The 22580-nt window shown below is 41.3% G+C and overlaps 1 protein-coding gene across 2 annotated transcripts in view; it reads right to left on the bottom strand.

The window, feature by feature from the left end:
* Positions 1–22580, bottom strand: part of csmd1a (CUB and Sushi multiple domains 1a) — a 378013-nt gene that overhangs the window by 95684 nt on the left and 259749 nt on the right. For both annotated transcript variants that reach the window (XM_067487730.1, XM_067487721.1), the window contains exons 25-31: positions 17604–17760; positions 14346–14537; positions 10564–10690; positions 9824–10035; positions 7619–7810; positions 5672–5810; positions 1373–1560 (exon numbers count right to left, since the gene is read on the bottom strand). In XM_067487730.1, the coding sequence (XP_067343831.1) occupies positions 1373–1560; positions 5672–5810; positions 7619–7810; positions 9824–10035; positions 10564–10690; positions 14346–14537; positions 17604–17760 (1207 nt within the window). The remainder of the gene's footprint in view (positions 1–1372; positions 1561–5671; positions 5811–7618; positions 7811–9823; positions 10036–10563; positions 10691–14345; positions 14538–17603; positions 17761–22580) is intronic.

Consider the following 22580-nt stretch of genomic DNA (forward strand, 5'->3'; position numbering starts at 1 on the left):
CCTAATAAAGTAGCCAGTGAGTGTACAGTATATCTACCCCAACTACCAAACCAAGTGGATGGTACAGAGAAATATAGAATCAGCTGGTCTATTAGCTTGGGGATTAGCATCTGTCACACCAATCACACAACTAGGGTTTGTTGAACCCTAGTTTTGGGTATATAGAATTTACACTCAATATATTTTCATGTGAGAGAAAAGAATAAATGAAAGAGAAAACAACACAAACAAGTAAAGACCAGGAGTCAACCGTGGGCAAAAACTGTTTTTATGACTTGACACTGGGCCAACTTGTTTGCTTCTTTGTGATCGTCTAATAACAATGAGATATTGGGCTTGACAGAGAGAAACCAAAAGACAGACAGAGAAAGGTGGAGGGCAAGATTGAAGTGAAACAGTGAGATGATTAAGGTTTTATTTTAATTAGAGAGATGGCAGATGAAAGGTAGTGAATTAATGACAAAAATACAGAGGTGCGAAGATACAGACAACGGAGAAGAAGATAATCTTTTTTTAATTAGAGATAAATAGAGTGAGAGAAACAAGATAAAACATTTTTAAAATTTGACAGAGCATATCTAGTCTCTAGTTAGTTGAACAAGTAATCATCAGCTCCACATCGGCTATAGATGTTAAATCACCCCCGTCAAGTAACGTCTGTAAACCCTGGATGAGTCACAATCTGTGGAAGTAAACAACTCACAAGCTGATATGGAAAAGGATGCTCTTACAAAGGCTTCTGATGTACAGTGAGGAACCTCAAATATTATCCAGTCTCCACAGGAGCACTACTCCAACACCCACATTTTATTCATGACACTTCATCTTTTTTAATTTTAGCGTACAGAACATCTATTCCAGGTATTTGTCAAACACAAGGCCAGGATTACAAAGAAAGTGGTATGCAAGTGTGTTGCCGTACACTTTCACTGTATTTGTGGTCGCAATCGTTTATTGCGCCTGATTTACTGAGACAGCAGCTCATTATGTAGTCAGACCCCGGACTCAACCTGGTTCTGCCCTCCGAAAAACACAATGAAAGCAAAGGACAACTCATGAGCACGGTGCGTTTTCTATGAGATCACCGAGCTCAGAAAACCGAACAGTGGTGATTATGAGTTCAAAACATCTACTTTGACCACCTGAGAAAACTATAAACAAAAAGAAATTTAATATACCAAAAATCAAACACTGAGGTGAAACACTCCATCCTTTTACTCTACTGTTACTGCTACTATACTACTATAATATTACCACTGCTGAATTTTTACTACTACCACACTGTTTAAAAACGTAATTTTCATCACCTAATACAAATTACAGAACCTTAAAGTAGACAGAATGTCATGCTCAAGTTTTGGGGTTTAATTACCTCTATATTCGATGGCGAACCCAGACATGCCCAGAGAGGCGTCAGATCTGAATGCCAGGAAGAGACTATTGCCACTGCTCTCTATTCGCTCTGGGGCCTGGTTGCCCTGGAGACTTGCTAGTAACGGCCCATTAGAGTCTTCTCCCTCGTAGATGTGCAGGAAGTCGTAACTTGGTTCCATGTTAAAACTGGGGTGAAAAAGAAGACAGAGAAAGCTGCAGTAGGTTTCGGTATCAAGGAAGCTTGGTTGCACAGTTTGCATGTGTGTGAGTGTGCAGTAAATTCAGTGATGTTCAAGTTCAAATTCACCTGTCCAATTTAATAGCTTCCAAAATGTTTGCGCCGCTCTTTTTTTAGCGCCATTACGTACTTACTCATTTTGACATGTTTTCTGAAGTGTTTACTGCATTAAAAATCAAAACGTGCCTTAAAGTGCAGTAGTTATCAATGCAAGTTTCTTTGCAAAGATTTAGCTGGTTTTCACTTTGACAACTATAAATCCATGAAGACACCTAGCTGTCATGAAGGGGAATGTATAAGCATGTACACGCACTGTGTGCACTCCCACTGAGTCTCACTGTTTGCACCTACAGTAGTTGTGTTGGGTCCATCTCACACCTGTCACACAGAGTCATTTCTTTATACCACATACCTACACCTACTGTATTGTATGTTGTATGTCAGGACGGGCATCTGACGAAAAACACATTCCAAATTAAACATGGATGGAAAGAGAAATGTAGGAGTAGGAGTTTGCAAGGAATGTTCTATAGGTGAAAAGAGTATCACATAGTGTGATGAGTTCGAAGAAGAAGTGGGACACTGAGAGGACTGAAGAGACTAGACAGGAGTACAGGGAGATGCAGCGAAAGGTGAAGGTAGAGGTGGCAAAGGCCAAACAAAGAGCAGATGAGGACTTGTACGCTAGGTTGGACAGAGTTACAGGGAGCAGAGGTGATGACCAGGATGAGGTGGTGAAACCAGCGATGTTGTTCGGCTTAGAGACAGTGGCACTGAAGAAAAGACAGGAGGCAGAGCTGCAGGTAGCAGAGCTTAAGATGTTGAGGTTCTCTTTGGGAGTGACGAGGATGGACAGGATCAGGAATGAGGACATTAGAGGGACAGCTCATGTTAGATGTGTTGGAGATAAAGTCAGAGAGGCCAGATTGAGGTGGTTTGGACATGTTCAGAGGAGAAACTGTGATTATAGAGGTAGAAGGATGCTGAGGTTGGAGCTGCCAGGCAGGAGGTCTAGAGCAAGACCAAAGAGGAGATTTATGGATGTAGTGAGAGACGACATGAAGTTAGTTGGTGTGAGAGAAGAGGATGCAGAGGACAGGGTTAGATGGAGGCACATGATTCGCTGTGGGACCCCTGAAAGGGAACAGTCGAAAGGAAAAGAAGAATGTACTGTATCTTATTTCTATGTCTGCTTTCAGACGCTGTATGTGTCTGTTAGCTCTGCCTTCTAATTATTTGGTCCATCTTGCTCAGTGTTTTAATGAAGGTTACAGGGATTTAACTGTGTGTGTGTGTGTGTGTGTGTGTGTGTGTGTGTGTGTGTGTGTGTGTGAATAAACCTGACGTTGTACCTGTGGTGCAAGAAGAGCAAACCCCTGTTTTACTAGTGTCTTGTGTTCTGTCGGCATTTACTCTACAACACTTACTTAAAAATCTGTGCATTCACATCACAAGCTCAGACAGGTAATACATAGTTCTGCAGGGAGCGGTAACAGTTGTTGGTGGTAATTCACCATAAAATGCTAAACAGCAAATAAATAGCAAAATACCAATAAACGGGAAGACAACCCCAAGATGACGAGAATGACTCAGCTTTCAGAGCAGTTAAACAAAGGATTTCCAAACATTTTATGTGTGTTTTTCAGCTTTTAGGATACACACAATTTATGGTGGCAAGAAATGTAATAGGTAAAATGAAAAATGTACTGAGGTTAGGCTGATATAGAAACAAATGAAAACGCTATATTATTGAAATCTATAAAGCGTAAGTCATGTCTCTGTGACACATTGTGTCTCTGTGCCGTAACTCTGTGCTACAGATGCGTTGGAGGAAAAATATTCATTTCATTTCATGAGTGATATTATTGAAATCTAGAAATGTCAAATGAATCTAGCACATTTACATAATTCTTCTCATGTGTATTCCTCCCTTTTTTCCAACATCTTGCTTTAATTAACACCAACAAAAGTTTGGTCAAAAGAGTTTTCAGTGTCACTACGCTGACAACAGTAATAAGACTGAAAATGACTTTGAAAATCATTACCTAAGTTTAAATACATGCACTGAATGCTCAAGTTTAAGCACTGTGTTTGTATCTTTTTGACAATGGGCTTAACTGCATATAAGCCCCCCTTTGCACTGACAAAGCATTAAAATTATCCATGCTAATACCCTTTGCATTACAGATGCATTCTGGGTCTAAACACTGGAGCCACTAAATGTCATAAAAAGAACGCAAAGATCTCACAGAGCAAAAAATGGGACAGTAGAGGAAAAAAAGATTATGTTGAGCGATAAGAGCTGGCTGAGAGGTGAGAAGGGGAATTTCAGTGATGAATTCGACTACTTTAATTATACAGTTTAGGTACCACAAAGCAGTCAGTACTCCCCTTAGTGTATGTATATTGTTTTCCACTGACAATCGTCAGTAGACGTCAAACGAGGATCACGTGAATATGGACTTTCAAATGATTGGAGAAGGAGGAATTACATTGATTCGACGGCAGCTTTGAATAGGCAGTCATTTGTAATCGGGTCAATACGAGTCTATTCGAGCTGAGTTTAAAGAACATGATTACTAGGTTAAAATTAGATCAATATTGACAAAGAAATGACACACAGCATTCACAAAACAACCAATATCAATACAACTTAATTAAAAGTAAAATTAAACTGTCTTACTGTTAAAACAGAAGGGAATTATCTCTCCAGCTGAAAAACTCAAAGCCCAAATTGGGTCATTTCTTCTCCTTTGGCAATCTGGAGAAAGTGCGCTTTGCTTTTATCTCTTTGCTACATGTGAAACTCCACTCTTTACTTTTGCGTTAGTCATAGGCCCCTAACCACGGCAGCTTGTAAAATATTCACCACAGGGGCCAAACTGGGGCTTGAGATGTAAATACAAATCACCCAATCACCAGAAACTAAAGATGGTCAGGATGGTCCGAAATCCCTAACACATTATTTTCTCTTCCCAAATCAAGACAACACCAGTACCAGTGTGCCAGCACACTGCACAATGTTTAGAATTCTTTAACAAGGTCACAAAGTCCCTGGACACACGTTAGGAAGTTACCCATCATTCTATTACATCGTGTTAGAAAACACGTAATCACAACTTGATCGTTAAGCTACTGTAGTAATTTGTGTCCGAAGTAGATTTTTTTAAGAATGAAGTACATGCAATGTCTGTTAGAAGTTTTGATCACTAACTGTGCTTTAATTAGCATCAGACTAGCTGGACCTGGCCCCTGACTATAATTGCACAGACCCTTTTTTGACTCTGTGTGGGCCACAGTGAGTCATGCCAAGTCTGCACTGAAAAATAAACTAAACTCATAAGCAAAGTCCCTAGAGGCTAATACATTTTTTAATTTAAGCCTGAAGAGAAACATATCAAACAAAAGGCTTGGGGAGCCCCATTCATCCCTCAAATCTTTAAGTTTGTAATTTTTAATATTTTCTCAGGTATTTGTAGAGGGTAATTAAAAATTAATATCATCAGTGAGGCCGTTGCTGTGCCCTGATGTGTTTCTTGTAGCCGCACTGCTTCAAAATTAAGGAAAAACGACACCTTGGTGTTGTTCTCTTATCTGCTGCTAAGATGTATTAGCAATACTTCTTAAATATCGACCAGAATTTAATGACTGTACTATTAAGCAACACAAGGCATGCATCAGTAACTTTATATTTTCTCGGAGTAATATTCACATCCTCCAGCAACTCGGCACCTGACACGATGCGTTTTGTTTCATACAGAACTTGTGTGACTGGTGGGATGTGACAGTGACGCACTGTTTTGTTCTAGCGTGAGTGCAATTTTTTGAATAAACACTGGATTATCAGAAATCCAACAGTTTGCTTTAATTCGCCTCCACATAAAACAACATGGGTCACGTTTCATGCTGTAAATCGCAGTAGGGGAAGCCCCATCTCCTGCATGAAAACTTTAAGAAACTTCCAATGACGTTTAAAAAGTCTACAGTACATGATTATTTTGATTTATGTTGACACTTTTCCGTAGTCACAGGTGAGCTCCACTCAGGTAGTTGGCCTACCTCTTGAAAATGAGGGCAATGACAAAGTCTGGGTTGACTCTGATTCTCCAGTCACACTCTTTTCCTGGGGGGTAAGGCTGGGGGTAGTTGGGGGACAAGATTACTCCAGAGGGGCCGCTGACGTTAGCCCCACAGGTTGCTGGAGAGAGACAAACAGCGAGAGAGAAATATGATTACACAGCACTGGGCTTGGGTAATTTGGAAAGAGAATCACCCCTGAATGACCACTCATACAACCCCCACAGGTAGACAGGGCGGAAGAGAGTTAGTGAAGGGAGGTATGGCAGGTGTTGGTGAGGAGAGAGAGAATCACCCCTGGTGGACCGCCGATATTACCTCCACAGGTAGCTAGAGAGGGTGAAAGAGCAAAAGAGAGACGGAGAGACTGTGAGATTTAGTTACAGAGTGTCGGGCTGGGGGTAGTTAGCAGAGAGAATCACCCCTAGTGGTCCTGTTATCCCACAACAAGCCAGAGAGCAGGAAAGAGAAATTGGCAAGAGAGATAGATAGATGCATTGAAGCAGTAATTTGGTGATTATTTTGAAACAAGGAGAGGTGTCTTGGGGGGTGGCAGGTAGGTGTGGACGGATTATAACAGTGAAATAGAGGTAAACAAAGGCATTAGCAGTTGCAAATCACTCAAATGCTGGACACACAGTTGCACACGGGGCTATTGTGTGAAATGTTGGTTAAATCTTAGGAGCGTTTCAAACACTCATCAATTCACCACCCAACATAAAGGCGCAGAATGGGGAGGCACACGCAGGCTAAACTAAAAGGGGGGAAAAAAAGGAGGGAGATTTAAGCCCCAGATTTCTTAGCAACGATGATTTAAAACTTTAGGTCAGTGGCCAAGAGACAGCAGCAATATTAGGAACAGATTACCGGTGTCTGACTGTGCTGGAAGACTTCCCCACAGTGATGGTTGATAAAGAAGAGAAGGCGGCAAACAGAGGCGTCTCTAACAAGAAGCTAAATGTCTGTAGTCCCTTGCTGCAAGCTGGGGAAGGCGGACAAGATGCAACTTGCTGCAGGAATTTTATAGCGGATTACTCACATTGTTTACATTGTACCTTAGGCAGAGTGTGATGTCATACCTCATCCTGGTCTCTGAATAATTAAAAATACAACTGCCCAGAACCTCGATGGTAATCTCTTGGTGAATTTCCTCATCCGTATAATAAGACCAGCTAGGTGTTAAATGTCATATACAAGACAAAAGTGAACTGGAAGAAACTGGTAATCAGGGAAATGAAACGTATGCATATTGTACCAGAGATGCATTCGACAAACTGGAAAGTTCGGGCAGAAATCTGCTGATGTGCTACAGGCTTGTCTTTCCTGACTTGCTAGGATTTGTAGGTTGATCGGTGAGGACACTGAAGGGCTCTGGCTGTATCACAGGTTTTATCTGACTCTGCTATTTCTGCATTTACTGACAAAAAAAAAAAAAAAAAAAAAAGACAGGTTTCAGGGCTATAAGTCACTTCCTTTCTTTAGTGAGGAAGTCAAGTGTGTCAGACGGAACACAGGAGGAAAACAAAGGCAGGAAAGCACACCTGAAAGCAGCAGAGAGAAAAACAAACCGCAGCAGAATCATGTGAATAACGTGTGGAGTGGGATGTGGAGGCTCAATGGACTATAAGCTGCAGGTGGGCCCGGTGGCGCTGATAATAGAGGAGAAAACAAACAACACTTTCGATACAGGAACACTCAAACGACTACCTGCATCTTTCTGTGAGGCTAAAACTCTGACCTCACATTTGCCAACTTTCTTCTCCTGTCCACTTCAGGCTTAAGATACACCTACAGAGATTTTGGGTTTCTTTTTCCCCTTTACATGTACTTTTTTGTTTTAGTATAAAAGATGAAATGAGGCTTCAACTCATGAACACCTCCCTCATTGCACTGCATCTGCAGATTGCGATGTGTGTGACGAACACCTACCTATACACGTTGGTGGATCAGGTTGCCAGTAGAATCTATTATCCATCCGTACACATGTGATAGTGTCCTGGCCTTGCAACTGGTAGCCTGGATCACACTGGAATGTCATACTGTCGCCAGGCTCCTTACTGTCCCCGTATCGAGAACCATTTACTGGAATGCCTGGGTCATTGCAGGTCGTTGCTGTAGTGGCTACAGAGTGTGAAGCAAAGAGAGACACATATTGTTGGTAGGGAGGAAGAGGGGCATGGAGCCAGCTACCCTCAAAGTCCCACTCAAAACCGTGTCATTAAGTAAGGCTGCTGCAGACAAAATCCCAAGAACTCCACGTTTAGTAGAGTATGCTCTTGTCCATCTTTGGATGTGTCTTCAAAGGGCAGTGCAACCTGGTCACATTTATATATTTATATTGTAATTTATATAACCTCTTCAAGTTGAATCAGATATGACCCGGTGCTGTCTTTTTTTTTTTTTGGTGGCTTCCTCTGAAGGTTAAGCAGCCTGCTTGCTATGGATACTTGTTTCGCTACGACCATTTTCACAGCGCGGGGCTTTCAGCCTTAAGGCCTGCAAAGTGCATTTAAATATAATATTGTGTTACCATTGACTCAATCAGTGCCTAAAGACTCAGAAAGGGCCAAATGCTAAATAGGTTGAGAAACATCAGTGCATTATTCGATACACGTCTGAGCCGATTTAAAAGAATAATTTTGCCCAATGAGCAATAACATGACTACAAATGATTACATTAGTGCACACTGTATGTACAAACTTGCCACTTTAATGATATTAAAATTCCAGTGCTGTGCAGTGGATGAGTAATATACTGTACTGTGTTTGAGTTATTCCTATTTATCATTTACGTCAGTGATTCTCAACTTGGGAGGGATGACGCAATAACACAGCCATTTTGGGCTCAATTACTAATACAGGATAGCAAAAAAAAAAAAAAAAAGCTTTTTTTGTTTGTTTTAGTTTCTTTGTTTGTCAAATTTTGATTATGTCTTTCATCATCATCTCTTTCCAGAACAAAACAGTATTTATTCCATCAGGTCAGTGGACAGACAGCAACACAAAGGGGACAAAACACCTAACATTTGTAGTAACACAACCCCTCACGCAATAAGTCCACAAACCTTGGCTTAAATAAATAGATGTGCTGATAAATATCATTCCCTGTGCTTTAGTAAATCAACATGAAAGTAAATATATAGAGTCATTACCATAGTAATGGAAAACACTGCTTTGATTAGCATGTTAGTGAGTGTAAATATTTATTGTTTTAAATACGGGAAAAATGGAAAACACTAAATGAGTGAGAGAGATGGGAAGCGTCCGTATAAAGCAATTATTTATTTATGACTGGAAATATGCGTTTTTTAAACAACATCCTTAGATTTGTGTGTATGTTGGTGTTTGCGTTTCGCAGGTTTGTGCAAATGTACGTGAACCAAACAGCACGGTGACGGTGTGCAACCTTGTGTGGGAATTGTGTAAATGAATAAATGGCCATGTTCTCAGTGTTTGTGGATGCACTGATGTGACCAACCAGCCAAGATGTTCTTAACTTTTCTGATCGATTGCTTCTACAGTGGCTCACAGTAGCTTTGGCAAATGATTCTTAGAAGAGAAGGCACAAGGATTTTGGGGAGCGATGCCTCAATAGGCAAAGCCCATCTCTGCACCTGTTGCACTTTCTCATTGACAAACTCGTGATGAAAAAATCTATAATTTATTACCAAATGAACTGAGTCGCAGCTAGTTATATATTCAGCGGTTTTGTAACTGTACCCTGTGATTTTCTAAACTGTTGCATTCAACCAAAATGAGCCACAGGTCTCTAGTGGCTCCTTCATTACATAGTAAGCATTGGTCCCAGAGTGACATATTAAATTCACTTGATTCTTTGGCTAAACGGGTTTTTCAGAAATCCTGTTAAATGCAGCACTGATTCCAAATTAATGATCTTATAGCCAATATGAATGAGGTTTATACTAACTAAGAAACTATATGTGTGATCAGTGTTGAGTTTGTTAATTAGATCATTTAATTGCTAATTCAGTAATTGGTTTTTCTTCATAAATGAATGCGGGGAATAGTGCGGCAGACCACCCAAATCAGGGATTTAGTACAATCATGGCGACTTCCCTCTCCACTAGGTGACTTTTAAGTTTGATGATTTTGATTTAGAAATAGGCTACTTACTAGAGAACTGGATAGAAAACCCCTGCTTGCTGATGAAATAATCGGAATCAAACTGCAGCGTGAGTATGTTGAAAGTCGAGTGGATGTCTTCAGGGAGGGCTGGGCCTGACCATTCTTTCAACAGTATTCCCCCGTCTGACGGCCCAGATGGACCGTCCCAAACTCTCAGGATGTCGTGGCCGACCTCAGTGTCAAAAACAATGAAGTGCAGGCTGAGGAAACACAGAAAAGGAGATGAGCCAACCAATACAAACATTACCTTTTCTTTTTTTTTCCAAGAATTTTTACCAACAGCCATGTTGAGCATAAAATTAAATCAAGCAGAGCTGAAAACAGACAGATCACACATGCACATGTCAACGGCAGCCACAATGTTTTGAGAAACGCAGAGGTGGCACAATGACTAATGTGGTGTACTCTCCATCACAGCAGTGGCTTTGACAGGGAACATTTATCTCTAATTAGTGAATGTATTATTACTTGACAGTCAGTGAGTGTTTGCCTCTCTAGCTCATGCGGAGTGAAGGTTACTGTCATATGGAAATCAACTTATAAAGTCCTAGTACTGCTCATTAGATTGTCTTGTTGGGTACCCAGTAAGGTTACCCCATCTCAGCCAGAGGAAAGGGATTGTCCAGATACTTGTTCGCATGAATTATTTCTTGGATGGTTTCCTTAAATCTAAAACAGCTGTCAATCCTGGCATAACATCGATGGAAATCCAAATGCTTCACATTTACCTTATAGTCTTCCCTATATCAGCCTCTATAGTCCATGTGCAGTGGAGGTTGTTGTCATACGGAGCCGGATATCCTGGAGACAGAATCCGCCCAGACACTGCTCCAGTTATGTGACCTCCACACTCCGCTACAAGGGCACGAGAAAAAGGGATAATCAAACACCACTGAAGGAAATTACATTGTTTCTTTACGTATAACTGTACTTTTTCAATGACTCACAGCTATTTGATTTCCAACTTTTATTGTGGAGCATGGATAAACCTTAAACCCACTTCCCCCATTCCATAGTCGTGTTAGCTGGGATGTTGAACAATAAAGACACGTCAGGGCGTTTTTCAAGGAGCCAGGATACAGAATTGTACTACAGGATTACTGCAGGGTTACAAACTCTAAGGCCGATTATGTCAGTAACCCTAAGACATGGATTCGACTTATTTCAGTCACAAAGACTTGAAGAAGATGAGTCATTCATTCACCGTCTGGCTCAAGTACTGGAGGAGTTGGAGGTTATATCGCTAATTTTGCTGTTGGTGGACAACATGCTCTCCCTCCTGTGCCACAGCCAAGTAAATTCAAATATAGATACAATGTCTATAAAGATACATCAATTCACCTGAACTGAATATAGTTTCATATTCGTCCTTTTGCAATTATAATGAACACAAAATAGGCTCTCTCAGGTCTTCACTCAATTATGAGGAACCGAGACCCAGTCCATGACCTAACTTGAACCGGGTTAATGTTACTTGTATTTGTGTCAAATGGGCTTTCGCTTTCCTGCTCTCGGTCATTCAGCCAATAACATCTGAGTGGATCTGAAAGACTGAGCCTGATTGTAGGATCTTAAAACATGTAAACCTTTGGAATTTGCTTATGTTAGCTTGGTAAGTAAATTATCATCCAATGTCCTGTGAATTAAGCTTTTATGCAAATAAAAATGCTATTTTATCATTTTTTGAAAACAAATAAATACTTGTCATAACCTCAGTTCTCAACACAATCAGACCCTTAGTATCTTTTTCTGGTTCATTTCTATAGAATTCCAGTCCCCTACTGTGAGGTGTGAAAGCCTAGTTAAATGAGAAAGACTTTGAATCATTAAATCAACCTTGAATTATCCAAACTCCTGCTATACAGTTTCAAGGTTGCCAAATAACTTTGATGACTGTTTTCCCTTAAGGACCTCGCTGTAGCATTCAGAGCTTGAAAAAGAAGCAGTTCTACACACAAGAAAGACCTGGATTGTGTTATTTTTATATTGTTTTCAGTGGTGAGGATCAGGGGAGATAGCAGGAAGAATGAGAAAAGGCTGGGAGCAGATTTGAACTCATCATGGTCGTACATGGTACACATGGCAGCCCACTGAGCCAGCAGATCTCTGCTGATTAGAAAACAGTTTGGTATAGAGAAGGCTTTCTATCTCTCTGTGTGCATGGTGTGTTGGTGTGAATTAAGAGGGCGCCATTAACACAGCTCGGCAATCTACCATGACAACCTACTGCTGCTGCATCACTCTAGGCAGAATCCACACAAATATGCAATCACATGCAAACACAAACACAAAAGGAGTAACGGATAGTGGCACAATCACAAAAAGGCTCGAAAAAAATACGTCAAATAAATTATTCAGTTATGCAAGTGCACAATTTAGTTTCAATCACTGGTGACAAGAAAACATAGGAGTAAAGGCAACTACTGTGCTAGCTTTCAGAACGGATCGCCAGCAGAGATGGCACAATACTAAAAGTGAGTTTTTTAGTACGCCAATGACAACTGTAATTTCCCAAGACAGGAAAAGAAAGAGAAAATAATGGGCACATGCATATAAGTGGGAGACAGACAGTTTACTGTTTGAATAGAGAGGCAGAATGACAAAAAAAAAAGTCCCACGGAGGTAGACCACCACTCTGTACGAGTCAGTGTGGTACAGAGAGAGAGAGAGAGTTCAGTATAAAAACAGCCTGAGGCAAAATAATCTCCATGCTAGTACACATAGATACAGGACAGAGCCAGACAGGCGAGGGAGGAGACAGTCAGAGAAGCAATCGCCCAACAGACAGACGATACAAAGGCAGCTCTAGAGGTAGTTAGCCCAGGGCTCTGCCAGCAAGTATTCTCCTGGTCGCTGGCCCTACCTGAAATACGGCGATGACGAAGCAGCTTCTAATTAATGACTTACTGGAGAAGTAATACACAGGGACACACACACACAGATTTAAATGTGCAACCAAAAATGCATATTCATTGGCTGCCGCACAAATGAATTTACTGCACACACACACGTTCTTTTTAGTTGCCATCGTCCCACCTCCGAGAGCTCAGGTGCGCTGGCAGGTTAGAAAGACACAACGTTTGGCTCTGCAGTAGACAACCGCATATGAACACGTGCCAAGTGCCCGCATCTACCCAGCAAGGTTGGAATAAAGGGGAATGCTTTATTTTGTAAAATACACAGAGCCTTAAAATATGTATGTACAAGCTGGAATTATGGACAAATGTTAAGTTCATGCCTTACTGGTGGTTGCTGAACGATAATAAAAAAATCTGAATGGTAAAATGCTAAAACAACTTTCACAAATACATCAGCTGAATAAATATATAAATAAACGTCCACATTTTTGAATAGCTTTGCACACCAAGAACTGCTCTGTGGCAGCTCATCTACCTCAGAACCTGATACATATTAACATTTATTCTAGATATGGCAAACAAGAGCCTTTATTTTTTGACATTTTCACTGTCTAAAAATAAAACCTGATATTGTGGGAGTTCACAGAAGCAGTCATATAATAGGTGATTAGTACGTTAAACAGTTCTTATAAGCTTCCACTAAACTTTAATAGTTTTACAGTAATTTAAAAAAAATTAAATGATAAACTTTTCAATTTTTTCAATAATAAAGTCAATAATAAAGTTTTTTTTTTTAGAATAAGTCATTCAATCACGCTCAGTGTAGGAGTGAGTAAAGCAGGATGCAGATATTAATTCTATGTTGTAACATGGGAAAAGCCGAATCCACGCTGGGGTCACGCAGATCTCAGCTCAGATCTCAGATCTCACTCAGCTCTTCAGGTGCCGCTTTATTTCATCCTAATTTTATTCAAGAGACAACAATTCCAGATAAGTCAATATTGTTTTTACATTACTTCACTTTCTGGCATCTGTAAGAGGTCTCTCCTGATAGAATATTCTATTTATTGTGCACGCTGAGAATAGAACAGAAAGCGAAGGCTTCTGTCAAAGACCTTGGCATAAAACACTGTGTGCACCTTCAGGGTACAAGAAAGTAGTCTGGCTTACATTATAAATTCATCAAAGTTCAAACAGTCATCCCCTATTTTTGCAACTTAATCATGTCATCCTTAAAATCCACAGACACCTGGTGAACTGAAATCTTATGCCTAGTGACACCCTGCTGTCCAAGTGCAGACAGTCTTGTGTTCATGAACTGACGGATCAGAACGAGCTGTTTTTAACTGCAGAGGAGTATTAGCACCACTATGTCTTATCACACAGTGTGGAATCTGTCCCCGTGCCATCTCTTCAAAGTGTTCACCTGTATTGACTCAGTTATTCACTTGCTCTCTCCTTTTTCCATGTCTTATTTTAATTGTTATGCTCTTGTTGGAGCCTAGAAGAAGACATATGGAGCTTCTTGTCCTCCTCCTTGCTGCAGTATAGTACTTGTGAGGTGAATGGTGAAACCGGGTAATAAATTATGTCTTGTAGATCTGAATTATTGACGTACATACGGTCGAAGCCACGTGTTTTGTCATACTAACCAATACAAGCAGGAAGAGGTTTGTCCCAGACACGTCTGTCCCCACTAAGACAGGTCAGGGTGCTGCTGCCATGGAGACTGTATCCAGGATTGCAGGAATAGAGGACAAAGGTATTGGCAAAATGACCGTCGTCCTGGATCTTATAGCCATAACTAGGGACACCTGGTTCCTCGCAGCGCTCTAGGTCAAAACCTGGAACGAGATAGAAAGAACACAAACACAGTACATACACACATACAGGTTAGATTTTCCCCTCCACGCGGACAAGATTGCATAAAGAACATGGTGATTCAGAGCAATATTGGACGAAAGGACATAAGGTCATACCATTCCTCTCCTCAACCTCCCTACTTCCATGTGCCAGGGGCATTGAAAGCTACTGGATATATTTCTACAGGTTCTATGAAATTTAAAAAATGCATGGGCTTCTCCCTTTTCTGAAAGATGTGATGTGTAGTGAGCAGCACCAGCGATTACATTTACGGACTGAAAATGTGGTTCCTATGTGAAACAGTGGAAAAACATCAAATGATAATTTCACATCCCACACAAACACAATATATTGTACACTTGGGTGTACACTCGAATGGGCACGGGGCTATGGATGGCTGCGTGTTTTAAAGATAAGCAAGAACAAGAAAGTTTTCCGTCTCCAAGACAAAAACATAATGCTGGCACTAACATTTTTCACCCCTTTGATCGGCCTCTAAGCACAACATCCTCACGTCACACAAATCCGTGTTGCAATGAAATGGACAATCAACAGCTGTATCTAGACAACTTATTGGATCACCATCGCATCAATCACACAGTTTTAAAATAAATTAAAAAGCTTATATCATTTCATTTAAAAAATGCTCAGTACACTAAATATGTTGGCTGTAACTACTGTACAGCCACAGTAATGTGAAGGAATATACCAACATTGTCCTTTAGACTCTTCAGAAGTGAGACATTGTTATCCAAACAAATTAAGTGATATTTCAAAATCACTTTCCTAATAAATAAGCTCTGATCAGTCAAGTCAGTCAGTCATGGTGCAGTTCAATTATTTGTCCTGACTGTTGAGTGAAACAACACATGTTTTCTGGTATAACTGGACAGAATTTGGACAGTAAATGAGAATGTCCTCGTTGTCCAATCACAATTTACTCTTCCATAAAGCCTTGTAATAACATTTTTTACACGGCCGGCAACTTCTTATGTGAGCTTCCTCTGCAGGTTTGTGAGGTGCTGTATACCTAAAAGTGTCAATCGCGTCCAGCATCTCTTTCAGTAAAACTGTTAGAACTGTTCCCGTGAACGTCTTAAACAGATGTTTAAATCCTTACTACTCCATTAAAACAGCCTCTAACACTGTAGACTGTGAAAGCTGCTCTACTCAGTCTCGGACGAGAACTAACAAACCACTGCTTCCTTTGCTGATCGGTTGCTTCTCTCTGCTTTATCCTGGATAAACCATCGATCAATCTCTCCTATCTATTCATCAGCTCATTCAGTGTAGCAGAACTTTGCAGAAGGTGACACGCTCTCCAGTTTAATGGCTTGTAGTTTAACAGCTGTTTAATGGTTTACCTGACATACAGAATCCATCTAGTATACATATACTGTCTACATTCATTCATTTTCCCCTCTGCCCTGCCACTCCTCCACTCCAGATGTGTCACTTTTCTCACCTTCTTTTAATGACTTGCAGATAAATGCTTGTCTAATAGCCTCTTTGACTTACACAGCAGCTGGTCTTCCCTGCTTAACAGACTCTCTTTAAAGGTTTAAGATGTATTTGTGTGTGTGTGTGTGTGTGTGTGTGTGTGTGTGTGGGCGCGCGCTAGTGAGAGACGGAAACACAGTGAGAGGGTTGCATATACAGTTCCCTGCAAAAGTATTAGAATGGCAAGGCCAACGCTTTTCTTATTGCCGTACACGGGAGACATTTGGGTTTAAGATGAAAACGCTGATATCAGATAAACAGCATTTCACCTTCAATTTGATGGTGTTCACACCTCAATGGGTTAAATGATACAGAAGATAGCACCTTTTGTATCAGACCACCTAATTTCATCCTGGCTTTCCAATTCTTACTGCTGAGTGGGGTTGGAATCTTGCAGTATGGCCTCTGTAGTTCTGCCCAGGACATTTCATCAAATGGTGGACTGATACCTTCACCCCTTCTTTGTGGAGGTCGTTTGTGATGTCACTTACTGTTGTTTTGGGTTGGTTTTTTTTAGGCCTCAGAATATTTCTGTCATCAGCTGTTGTTGCTCTCCTTTGCCGACCTGTTCTGTGTGTGTTGCCAATGTTTGAGCAGTGCCTTGGATTGTTTCCCCTTCTTCTCACAAATAAAAATGGCTCCCTTCTTACTCATAGACAGTTCTGTAGTGTCCACGTTGATTTATCCTTTTTAAAAACTATTCCAGTCTTCGCAGGTAAAACCCAAGGCTAAACCAAAGAGCAGTTTGGCCTATTCTTAAAGAGGTGAGCTTGTGAACAGAAGGTTGCTGGTTCAATCCCCCCTCATCAACACCACTTTGGTGCCCTTGAGCAAGCCCCTTAACACTCAGTGCTCCTGTGGAGCTGCTCAGGTGTCACAGGTCAGACTCCCAGCGAATCTACCCTGAATAAATAATGTTTTAAAGAAACTTGTCGTTTTCTTTATTAGAGTAATTTTTTGATAATCAACACTTGGCCACGTGGTTTTTTTTAATCGAATACAAAAGGTTCTACTTTTTATGTTGTTTAACATATCCATGTGTAAAATGTGCAAAGAGCTTAAATGTTGATCTTAAACCCAAATGTCCAATGTTCCAATACTCTCGGCGGGATAAAACCATAATACTTATTTTTGTTCACCTTCACCTGAATTTGCTTAGAAAACTGATAGTTGGTCGTTTTTCATGTGTCACTAGTAAAAGAAACAGTCGTGTAATTTGATGACAGAGAAAGACGAGTCAGCACGATACCTGCTTTGCTCTGATATGTGGCACTTGACTGAGGGCAATCTAATACAATCACTGCCACTCTAGTTTCAAGTAAAACACCTCTTTACAAGGACCTTCATGGTGAGCTACTCACATTTTCAAAAATGTACTGTTTGTATGCATGTGTGTAAGTGTCTGAGAGCATACTGTGCTATACTTCAGAAAACACTCTGAAGCATCATGAGCCAAGATTGTATAAGTGAATATTCTAGAAAATCTGTATTGCTGCCTGGTTTGCAATCAGTTTCCCCAAAGATCAAATTTCTTAAAGATAGCTTACTTGTGTATGTGAGGCGGAAGCCCTGATTAGTTCCAGAGGCATTGCTGTTGAACTCCAGCCATAAGTGCTTGGACGTGCTGTTGAGGACATGACCCATCATGCTATCACGTGTAAAATTGCCAAGGAGACGGGATGAAGTGTTCTCTCCATCGTACACCTGTCAGTCAAAACACAGGAAAAGAACGACAGACCATCAATAAATGATCAGTACACCACCATCCTTGGTGCAGTTGTGTAGTCAAGTCAAGTCAAGTTCTTTATGAGCAGAATTAAAAACAAAAGAAGTTAAGCAAAGGGAATAAAAAGACAAAATGATGAAGGGTTTCGTGGTGAGGAAATAAAGTGGTTACCTTACTGGAAATATTGTTTGTCACATTTTTTTTTTTTTTTTTAAATGGTGGATTGAAAATGTTGTACCACCTTGCTTCGAATTTTGCAGTTTAATCTTTGCCTGGTTTCTTTGGGAAGTAGCTATTTCAAGTATCACGTTAATTTGGTGGTTGGCAGAGAGGATATTGCAGCCCTCAATGAAAAATAAAATGTAGCTTATTCGCAGTAGAGGATCTCTCCAGCTGTGATAAGTATTACAATTTTTGTTTATATTTAAAAAAAAAATTATGTGGCTATAATGGATTCATTTTAACAGAGGAAACCATTAATGAGTAATACAGTGTGTTTCTTGAAATCACCAGTGAAAGCTAGAAGCCTCACTGTGCGGGTTCTTCAATGTTAAATAAACACTGTGTTAAAAAGTGTGTCTGAGTGTGTACGGCTTGGTTTGAAATGCATATTAGAAGAGGTAAATATAACAGGAGAATGAAAGAAGATGACAGAAAGTAAAGACCCTTTTGATAAGGCCTATACTGTAGTTAGAGCTTGGTTTGTGACTCTGAACCAGCTCTTAGAACTGCTAACCTGCTGTTGGGACAGTAAAATATAGTTAGTATAGTTTTTCTGAATTCACAGTTTAGTTTGCATTACATTTACCAGGAAACAAGTGTCTTTCGGAGCAAGAGTACAATATAACAACACTGTCATAGTCACAAATAAAAGTTGTGATTGTCTTTGTGCATATTTGAGCGAAGAACAAATTGCAACATATGCAGCAAAGAGAAGCATACAGGAGAGCAAAGGGGATTACACGTGCTTCCACATAGCTGTTTATCAGCCCTGCACATCAGCCTTGAGCGATTGTAAGCCTTCCCCCCTCACAGGCCTTCAAATCAAAATGTTCCACAGCATCTCTTTAAGATTAAGAGCAAGACTTTAATTTGGGAATTCCCTTAAAAGGTTTCTGCTTTCTGAACCATTTCTGTAAAAATTTCATGTAAAAATTGGAATTTATAACACCATGAATGATGGCAAGTTGTCCTGGTCCAGAAGCAGCAAAGCAAGACCAAATCAGGATACTGTCACTTACATGTTTCACAGATAGGATAAGGTTCTTATGGTGGAATGCAGAGTTTGCTCGTTGCGTAGCATAATACTTCTCATTCGGGCCATAAAGTTCTACTTTGGTCCCATCGATCTGCAGAACATTGTTCCAACAGTCTTCTTGCTTATCAGTTTGTGTGTGACATGAACACAGCTCAATGTTTGTATGAGGAGAAGAGAAGAGGAGGGAAGATGAGTGTGTAGGGGAGTGAGGGATCAGTGGGGCGCAGAGGCCAGTAGTATAACAGCTGTGGGAAAGAAGCTGTTTCTGAGGCTGGTGGTTTTAGTCTGGAAGGCTCCCAGAGGCCAGGAGGTTAAACAGACTACGGGAGGGGTGAGAGGAGTCCTTGAGAATGCTGCGAGCTCAGCGCAGGCAGCATTTCCTCTGGACGTCCTTAATGCCTGGAAGTAAAGTCCCTGTGATGCATTGTGATGCAAGGTGGGAAAACTGCAGCCATCCTGGTAGAAGTTCACCAGGATGGCTGAAGAGAGGGGGTTTTTCTTTGGCATCGTCAAGAACAAGAGTCGCTGATGAGCCTTCTTGAACAGGCTGGAGGTGTGGGTGGTGCAGGACAGGTCCCCTGAGATCCCCAGGAAGTTGAATCTGGCGACATGTAGAGTCATCTGCAAACTTGATGATTGAGGTGGGGCCATGCACTGGTCTGCAGACACGAGTGAAGAGAGGGCAGAGTAAAGTCCAGTATCCGGTTACAGATGGAGGTGCTGATTCCTACATCTCCAAGGTTAGTGGTTAACTCTTAATATCGCAGTCGTTGGTTCAATCCCCAGCTCCTCCAAGCACATGTCGAAGTGTCCTTTAGCAAGACACTGAACCCTGACTTAGTTGCTCCCGGTGAGTGTTGGCCAGCTGCATAGCAGCTCCCCCATCGGCGTGTGTAAGTGTGTGTGTGATTGTGAGTGCAAATGGGTGAATAAGAAGCAGTGTAAAGTGCCCTGAATGCCAATAGGCACAAAAGCGCTATATAAGTGCAGACCATTTATACCATTTATTATCCAGAGGTGAATAAAGAGTGCAGTGCTGTGGAGACTGCATCTCCTATGCTCCTATTGCGAGGTGAGTGTGAGGGGCTGGTGGTCTGCAGAGGGAGTGGTCTTGGTTGCTATCTCCTTGTTGTCCTGGTCAAAGAGAACTTAGAATTTATTTAGCTTGTTGAGGAAGGAGACAGCTGTAGCTATCGGGGTGGAATTGCAGGACTTGTAGTCGATGATGGTCTGGATGCTCTGCCACATATGCATCAGAGTTAGAGAAGTGTTCCTCTAACTTCAGCTTGTAGCAGTGCTTAGCCCTTCTGATGCCCCTCCTCAGCTTTGCTCTGGATGTACTGTAGGTCTGTGCACCACCTGATCTTGAAGGCCTTGTCACAAGACTTCAGCAGGAGCCACTACCCCTTGTTCATCCATGGCTTCTGATTAGGGTACATGATCTGTTTCTGTGTTGTGACACTGTCATCTGTGTTGATATAGTCCAACACAGAGGTGGTATAGGTGTTAATGTCTGTATGAGAACCACAGGTAGCCTGTGTGTCTGTGTGTTGAAACCCTGTCTGGAAGTGTGGAGTCCCTGCTGGCCACACTTTAATGGTCTTCAGTAATTACAAGTGAGTTTTGAGTACTTACAGTAGGTATTACAAACAGGCAGAGGTGGTCTGACTGTCCCAGATGGATGGGGGAGGGGGTCACGGTGTAAGCTCGAGGTACGTTGGTGTACACATGGTCCAAGGTTTGGTGAAATTTGGGGGGCACTGTCTAAGCAGTGTGTCCCAACAATGACAAAGTAACACCAAAGCTTTGTTAACATAAATGCACAGCCCTCTGCCTCTGGTTTTACCGGAGTCATTGCCGTCCTATCTCCCGGGGGTGTGTAGCATCTGGCTAGCTCAATAGCACAGTCAGGTACTCCGCCATGTAACCATGTTCAAGTGAAAATCTTGACATTGCAGCCCATAACTCTTACTGTGGGTGATGCTAAGTCATATTTTGTCCATTTGATTCACCAATGACCACACATAAGCCAGGAAAGTGCTGGGTAAAGAAAGCTGGTCCGGTGTTAGCTTTATCGTTGCTTTTAGCTCTCCGCACCTCCCTCGCCTTTGTTTCCAATCTCAATGCTGCCTGCGTGAACTTCTGGCCATCGGGCGAAAGTGTGTGGCCTCCTGTGGCGACAAAATCCCACTTTGCTATTGAAGGCAATGATTTGTCTTCTTCAAATAAGGTAGGGCCTCGCATTCACTGTCATCTCATTGATTGAATTGTTTTAATATTTCCCAGTGCTAAATACACCTTTGCTACATGCACATACGTAAAATTGGATGATTTTCAACAATGTTTCTTTTTCTCTTTTGTTTAATGGGGTTCCCCCTCAGAGTACATCGATATCGGATCATATTTTAGGTCATATTTACACGAAATCAGGCCGGACTCCATGGTGGCGCTTGGTGGCTGGGCGGGGCCACACCTGGTGGGGTGGGATTCGAATCTGCCGCCTTCTTCATCCCAACCCAATGCCCAGTGCTCTACAACTGAGCCACCAGGCCCCCCTTGTGACAGTTTACATAAATTGAAGAAAAAAAAAAAAAAAAAAGAGTGGTATCATAAGATCTTCAGAATTACTGCCCTAAACTTCAATTTCCTGTTTCCCTCTCCCTGCATCTGTCTGTCAGTATCTCCCAATTTGGTATCTTGATGTCTGTCTCTCTCTCTCTTGTCTCTTTTTCTTGCTTGCGTTCTCTCTATCTTTCTCTCCTCTTCTCTCTGTTTCAGTAAAACTCAGTATGGCTAATGAAAAGCCCTGCAGCTCATAAATCAACATGTCACCATCTGCCACCCCTCCTCTCTCTGTCTGACTCGCTCTCTTTCCTGCTTGCTCTCCTACCACCTCTATTTTCATAACAATTTCTGCACACCACCACTTTGTTTCCTTCTCACACTCATTTTTTTTTTTTTTTTTTTGTTTTTGTTTTTTTCTTCAGGGTTGGAAAGTACATCTGAGTAAATTTGGTCAAGCACTGTATTAAAGCACATTTTAGCTTGGTTTGCCTTTGAATTGTAATGAGCTGCTTGGTATGTTAGAGGAGACTTTAGCCTTAAGCTTGCTGGAACTGTCAAACAAATGGTTTGTGTTGAGAGTGTTCAGCTGCAGTAACAGGCATCAGCTCCATTACTGTTAGCCTGGGGAGTGGCATGCTAATTGCTAGCCTAAGTGGCACTTTGAGGGTTTCCTTCCAGTTTATTATGCACCATGTTTCTGCTCGTTCTTTGGGAAAGTTATAATTAACAGACATTGTTCATTACTAGTCACTGCCCTTACAAATGCTCAAGCCCATACCATCACACAAGTTGAATGCGGTGTAGATCATTTGATCACATCAGGCACCTGCCATCATTTGCATAACTACTACTTTTTAACCCAGTATTTTTAAAATAAAGCACACTCAGGTGGAAAATGAGCAATTACAGCTTAATTTTACGCTGATCTCCAAAAACCAACAACATTTATATGGCGCTGGCTAGTGGTCTTATTTG

This window comes from Channa argus, chromosome 2, assembly GCF_033026475.1.
Source record: "Channa argus isolate prfri chromosome 2, Channa argus male v1.0, whole genome shotgun sequence".
Taxonomy (NCBI): Eukaryota; Metazoa; Chordata; class Actinopteri; order Anabantiformes; family Channidae; genus Channa; species Channa argus.